This window comes from Pyrus communis, chromosome 12 (genome assembly GCF_041283825.1).
Source record: "Pyrus communis isolate YQ-2024b chromosome 12, ASM4128382v1, whole genome shotgun sequence".
NCBI lineage: Eukaryota > Viridiplantae > Streptophyta > Magnoliopsida > Rosales > Rosaceae > Pyrus > Pyrus communis.
The window spans coordinates 23113049-23120434 of record NC_142576.1 but is presented as its reverse complement, the minus strand read 5'-3'; the positions used below and the strand labels follow the sequence as shown (position 1 = coordinate 23120434).

At 32.0% G+C, this 7386-nt stretch overlaps 1 protein-coding gene across 1 annotated transcript; it reads left to right on the top strand.

Moving 5' to 3' along the window:
* The first annotated feature begins 5736 nt into the window (after positions 1 to 5736).
* Positions 5737 to 6920, top strand: LOC137746327 (protein GL2-INTERACTING REPRESSOR 1). Its single transcript, XM_068486412.2, has 2 exons — positions 5737 to 5871; positions 6071 to 6920. The coding sequence occupies exon 2, from the start codon at positions 6079 to 6081 to the stop codon at positions 6412 to 6414; it is 336 nt and encodes a 111-aa protein (XP_068342513.1). The 5' UTR covers positions 5737 to 5871; positions 6071 to 6078; the 3' UTR covers positions 6415 to 6920.
* Positions 6921 to 7386: the final 466 nt, after the last annotated feature.

The following is a 7386-nucleotide window of genomic DNA, read 5'->3' as shown; positions in this document are numbered from 1 at the left end:
TTATGTTACAATGTAAGAAAATTAAAACGTCATAACTCAATATTAGAGGGTGTAAAATGTAATTAAATCCTATTTGTGACTTATGAGCACTCAAAAAGTTATATTGTGCTCCAATTTTACGAAAATACAAGTGAAAACTTGTACAGAGAGGAGGGCATGATGATAATTTTAGGATATCAATAACCATACTTGATTAATAATTAAGAAACTTTTTCATGCTACGTCCCACGTTAGAACGATGGTTAGTTTTTGGAGTAATGATGCCAAGTAATGTATGAAAAAAGTACATAAATGAAGTGAAAAAAAAGATCTTTTTTATCGAGCTTTCCAAAGATACAACAAGCTGGATCATGCCCTTCAATTGGAGAAATTTTTAGTTGTGAGTGGTGAGAACTTTTAGGGTGGGACATCATGTGTTTTTATGTAAGTGGTGAGAACTTTTATTTTTTAAGTTATTGACTTTTTAACACACATATTCCACTATTTATATAACGACACGTGGTCTACCACCCCTTGTGACAGTCACACTTAAAAATCTCTCGCTCAATAGTCTTCAAATCCGTGGCAGTTGACTCAGGCAAGAAGCAACATTAATTTTCTCCGTCCAAAGATCAAAAAAAAAAAAAAAAACGTGCGTTTTACACAAAGAAAAATGCTAAAGAGACGTGAATTTTTTGTCATCTCATCTTTTTTTAATAATATTAATATGAGAATTAACATTAAATTGTGAGGTGACAATGAGTTCTTGAAGAGTTGCATTTAAAAAAAAAAAATCTCTTTAATATTTTCCTTACCCGAATATACTTTAACTTCAGAAGAAAAAAAAAAAAAAAATTCGCATAGTCATGCTTATCAACAAATTAATTATTTCATGCTCATCTATTCAACTTTGAGAGAAAAGCTCATCAAGAATATGACGTAGAAGCCAGTTATGTTTCACTTTCACCAAACCATTTCCCACGGTTCACTTTTTTTCTTTTTTTTCGTCAAACCATTTCTTTTCTTACAAATTACAACACCGTATTGGATTTCATAATATCATGAATGCTCAATAAGAATTCATAAGAGAAACTTAATGTTTGTTTCAAATCATTATGACTAATTGCTCTATACCACATAATACTCGACTTTTTTTTATAAAAAAAAAATTATAAATTGAAGATAGAAGATTACAAAACTGAAGATGACATGCACGGAATATAAGTAAAGAATTCAGTGACCAATTTCAACATAAAATATTTGGAGAGAATAAAACACAACCTATAAGAAAAATTGCTACCGATACAGATCAACTACAAATTGACATAACATGACATATATATCTATAAGCGAGAACACTTGAGAACTCACATTCACCTATAGTGAGAACATGAAACTCACCTATGGCGAGAAAATTACATAACTCATTTAACGACAAACTACAAAATACAGACAACTCATACTTATGTGTACTTACACTTGAATTTGAGAACTTGAAGTTTCATAATGAGAAAAATTAAACTTTCACAAATATGATTTTTTATTTTATTTTTTATTTTATTTAAATCTCCCTTCCAACCTTTTTTTTTTCAGTAAAATGAATTTTTCATATTCATAAATACTGGCCCTTTTTTGCTTTATCCTTCTATGCAAGCAATTTACAATCAAAACGAAAAATTAGTATGTAAAGTTAAGAGAATGATGTAATTTGATTTAAGATGGGACACCATAATGCACCCCACCTATTAAATATTGCATCCAAAATGAGTCATTGACCATGCTAAACCCAATTAATATATGAACTGGAAAATTACATACTATCCCTCTCGGCATAATCATTGAAGAAAGAGAAACTTTATTTGGACTCAACTATCCTATCTCTACACCCAACTAAAAAATTTTCTCTACTAAACTTTCAAGTTTGCCCTTAAGAATAAGAAAATAAACATTGGTGTTTTTATTTCTACACCCAATAACTAAAAAAAAATGGCACATGTCTCCACTCCTTCATTATTTCCTGCGAAACAAGCCCAAATGACAACAAAATATTCTCGTGAGTTCATCAACAACTAAGCTTGCTAAAAACCCTTGTTGCATGAAACCCTTAGCACCCTCATTTATAATTTTAGTAGAGAAAACTTCTTACCAATTTGTTGGACATGAAATAAATTCCTACAATATGAGAAAAATGCTTCCATGTCAGTGTCTATTAGAAGAGATAGGAACAAGGGTTTCTAGCAAGTTAACTTGTTAGTTTTAATAATTTATGCAAGTAGCCAACTCCCAAATAATGGTTCAAACAATCAAACATATCAGCCGAAAACCTACGCTAAAATTATAAATGAGGGTTGATAAGGGTTTCCAGTAAGCTGACTCGTTGATGAACTCGAGAGAAAATTTTGCTGTTATTTGGGTGGGTTTTGCCGGAAATAAATGAAAGAGTGTACTGGTGTGCCAGTTTTGAAGTTATGTGGTGCAGAGATAAAAACACCAATGTTTATGTTCTTTTCTTTTCTTATTCTTATTTATTTAAGGGTAAATTTGGAAGTTTGGTAGATAAAACTTGTTAGTTGGGTGTAGAGATAAGATAATTGGGTTCAAATAAAAATTCCCTTGAAGAAATAACAAAAAAAAAAAAGCAGAAAGTAATATACATATGTATTTGTTTTTGCATTTTTGGACATAAAAATCATAAAGTAATATACATATGTATTTGTTTTTGTATTTTTGGACATATGATAAGATAATTATATAAATATATATATATATATATATATATATTAAATTCATCTAAATACGGAAAGAAAATTCAAACTTTAGATGCAGAAAATGAAGCACACTGGTTTATTAAACTTAGCTAAACTTATGACTACAATATACATATTTGTTTGAGCAGGACATATGATTGTGTATATATGTGTATTTATATTTAGATACACACATACTATAATGTAAGCAATAGTTTAACAAGTTTTCCTTATCTTATTTAAATTGAAATTCAAAGTTTTTTTTATTTTTTATTTTATTTTCAGGTCATGGACAATGAATTAGATTCCCTATTTTGTAGGGAGCACCTAACTTTAGAAAGTCAAATTATGTCCATTGCTAAGCTTCAAGACTCAGTTAAAACTTAAAAAAGAAACCCCAACAGTTTCCTTTCTCTTTCGAAAATCAATAAAAGATGGTGTATAGACACGAGAAACACTTTGTCAAATTTATTAGTATTAGATTTGATAACAACATAATTTTCTCTGAAAGGTATTGTTAGCCAACCAAAGGGACACGCCTGACAATGTATTATGTAAATCACTAGCTAAGCTAATTGGGATCTTTCAATTTAGACATGTACTGTAATGTAGTTTCAATTTAATTGATTTCTCTAGAAAGAAGAAGAAAAAGATAATAACAAAATATTTTGAAGCGATATTTTATACTACATTCATCGAAACTATTAAAGGACTTTCCCATGTCGGTGCAAGGACAGAACCTAGCTCATTGTTCCAACTAACTTTACTAAGCGTAGATAAATTGAGCTATTGCAGTGGACTTTTAAGTTTGTTATTTGTTTCAAGGGTCAATGGTATTTACTGATCTACCAAATCAAGGGAATACTGGCTTGTCAATTAATTTTCTGTATCATGAAATGTAATTTCTGGGTGTGAAGAATTAAAGGGCCCCGGGTGCTTGTTAGTGTTTACTTAAATTTCATGATATGCTGTTGAGATATATTTTTACATGGGTAATAGTTAGGGAGATCATCTATTTAAACCAAATTTTATAAATCATGTCACGTGGTTATTGATTGATTGGATTATTACTTAAACGTTGATTCACGTACTTATTTTGTATAGATGACACATCACATGATTTACAGGTGTCGTCTAGAAAATTAGTCTACTTAACATTGCTCTTTTTAAATTAGGATTCATTGCTGTTACACTTCAATTTTCCAAAAATCCATTTAATTCTCTTTGGTGTGGTGTGTGTTGCTTGTTTTTAATTATTGTATGTTTGAAAGATTTTATTTAAATATTTGGGATGGAGAGAGGATGAGGGTTTAACTTTAAAGCCTTTGGGTTTTTCCTGTGCTGTATATTTTTTTTAGGAAAATTAATGAAAATGGCTTAAAAATTTTGCATTTTAACCCAAAATCATCTAATAACTTTATTTAATAATAAGGACAAAAAGAAAAATAAAATAAAATATAAAAATGTGTGCCCAATGAACGTTAAGTTTCATAAACAATGTAGAACCGTTAAGTTTCATAAACAATGTAGCTGTTAAGTTTCATAAACAATGTAGCTGTTAAGTTTCATAAACAATGCAGTAAATTTTATAAACAGTGTAGTACCGTTAAATTTCATAAACAATGTAATAAGTTTTATAAACAATGTAGTAAATTTCATAAATAATGTAGTATTGTTAAGTTTCATAAACAGTATAATCAATTTCATAAACAGTATGTGCGACGATGCGCGGGTCTCATGTGACAAATTTTTTTTAATATTAAAATTATGTCTTTTTCATTAAAATTTAAGTTCTTTTGTCCTTTTTATTAAGAGTAATGATATTCTTACCATAATTTTATACTACATTTCTTTACCATCTTAGGTGGCAGATGAGTTGGGCCACATCATTTAATGTCAATTTCAATTTTCTTATTAATTAAAACACTTCAATAAGAAAAATTGCAGAGTCTCTCTCTTGCACTAATAACTTAACTGGGCATGAACCCTAATCTGACAGACAAAATTGATTTTGACTCCTAATTCTCATGAAAGCTAATAGACATTATTTAATGAAATAATTAGATGAAATCCTTCTACTAAACCACAAAATAAAATTTGATAAGAAAACAAAAAAAAAAAAATCACGAGCGAAGAAGCCATGGAGTAGCAGTGAAGATTGGAGAATGAGAGGGGAGATTGGGGCTACGGGGATCAACAAGAGTATGGAGATCAAGCTTGATCATAATCATGGAAATCAATAGAAATCAATGAAAAAACAGGCGTGAAGAAAAAAAGGGAAGGAAGAAGCAGAATTGAAAGGAAAGGAAGGAGGAAGCTCCTCGTATATCACAATTATCATTTAATTAACCATTTTTTTATTAATTATTAATTTTTTAAATAATTTTTAATTGAAATTAAATGTTGATTAATTTAAATGATATGACTGTATATATCATATGCTACCTAAGATGATATATAAATGTGGCATAAAAATATGGTAAGGATAACATTACTCTTTTATTAAAGTTTAAAAAAATTTCATTAAAATATAAGTCTTCTCATTAAACTAAACTTAATCCAAGCCTTTTTTGAAAGTTAACTATTTTTTTTTTCCCATATCTCCTCTCGTCTTCTCTCACTCGATATTAAGCACCGACTAGCCTTGAATGAATTGGCAATGCCTTCCTTTCCTTCTACTGCTGTGCTGCACTATTTGTAATTGCAATATTTAAAGAAAATTTCCATTTCTGCATTCTTATTGGGATATTATTTTCCAAAAATTAATACATTTCCTGGCCTCAATTTACACTCTTCTTCCACCCCAATACTTCAATGCAAGTCGATTCGATTCAATTCAATTCAATTGCTCTCACTCTATCCCTCTCTAAACAATTTTCTCTCTCATCCTATACCCTCCACCTCTCCCCCATAATTTAATTAAGCATTAAAGCAAATCCATCTTCCTCTCCCTCCCCTTCTCTTTGTGCGTGTATATATAATGGTGTTTTGAGGTCCATACACCACCTCCCCAACGACCATGTTTTTGTTCCCTCATCTTTTCATGGTTTTTGCCTAACCCAAATTTCTCCCAACCCAAGACCAAGTTACCCAATATTCCCATCCTCCTCCACCCTTTTCACAAGCCCTCTTGACAATCCCCAAGGTACAACGATCCTACATACTTTAATTTTCTGCCGTAATATTATATCACGCACCCCCCCTTTTATCTTCACTTTTGTGTTCATATAATTCATAGTTTCTTCAATTTCAATGTTTCCATGTTTTAATTTTGGTGGTGCTTAATTTTAGAGCTGAATTTCCTTTGTTTTTTTTTTTTTTTTTTTTTTTTACGTTTTTTAAAGCCCAAGCCATGAGTAGACGGAACGGAGGCGGTCCGAAGCTTGACCTGAAGCTGAACCTGTCACCACCGAGGGCTAATCATCAGCCGGCGGAGTCACCACGAAGATCAGCGACTGTTTCACCTACGTCACCGCCGAGCTCATGCGTGTCATCGGAGCTGAATCAAGACGACAATTTTAGCCCGGAGACCACTTCCATGGTGCTAGTCGGGTGCCCTAGGTGCCTCATGTATGTGATGCTCTCGGAGGACGACCCCAAATGCCCTAAATGCAAGAGCACTGTTTTGCTAGACTTTCTTCATGACAACACCACCACCACACCAACCTCAAAGACAAGGAAGAGCTAAAAAAAAGCTAAAAGAGCTAAGAGCTAGAGTAGTCTATCCGTTTTTTTTTGGGTTTTTTTTTTTTTTCCAATTTTACTAGGACTTCATGTTAGGCTCTGTCTATTTCCAACCCTTTTTTTATCCTTCCTGGAGGCAGCGCTATTGGCGCTCCATTTAGCTACATTTTTCGTTATTTAAAAATAGCGGAAAATATTTGACCTAAAGATCAATTCATCCTTAATTGGTTGGTTGAGCCTTGTTAACTAGGTATCTGAAAATGAGTGGAGCGCGAATATCACTACCTATGTTGTTTTATCTTTTTTATTGACCTTGCTAATCTTAGAAATTAGGTTATGGATGATGGGCAATTGGGCTTGCACTATGGGGTTTGGTAGGTGGGATGAAAGGTGTTTGTTTCTGCCTTTGCTAACCCTTTAGCAGAAAGTCAATGATGTAAAACGGTTAACTGTAACTGCCCAACATTTTCATCTGAGAAAAAAAAAAAAAAGTTGGATCATATTTTGTTATTTTGCCATTGCCTCTACCTTTTTTCTGTTTTCGCTTTTTGTTTAATGGCTTATAGTGTTATTACTATATCCAACCACAGATTGGCAGGACGTTGCATTGAGTTTTATCTGACGAATAAAAGATGCATGTGTAAAAGTAAAACCATAGCTCTCTGCAGTCACATGAAGTAAATTTTTCTGCTTGTTTTTTCTTTTTTTCCTGCTGAAGTGCTTGTACTACTTCCGAGCTTGAAGTCAACAAATTCTGGTTAAAACCTAAGGGAAGCAGATAAGGTACGACTTTTGGGCCCCATTGGGTCCATATATAAACTTGCTGAAATTCTGTTCAAATTGCAACCTGGGACCTTAACCCAAATGTATGACTCATGATGTCATGTCCAAAACCGAAAACATAAAGTTTCCACGATAGCGGTAGATAACTTGTTTTGTTTCTGCATCCACAGTTAAAGTTCGACTCTCGTTTAAA

Excerpts from the sequence above, each read along its gene's own strand:
- LOC137746327 (XM_068486412.2), top strand. The coding sequence starts at position 6,079 with ATGAGTAGACGGAACGGAGGCGGTCCGAAGCTTGACCTGAAGCTGAAC.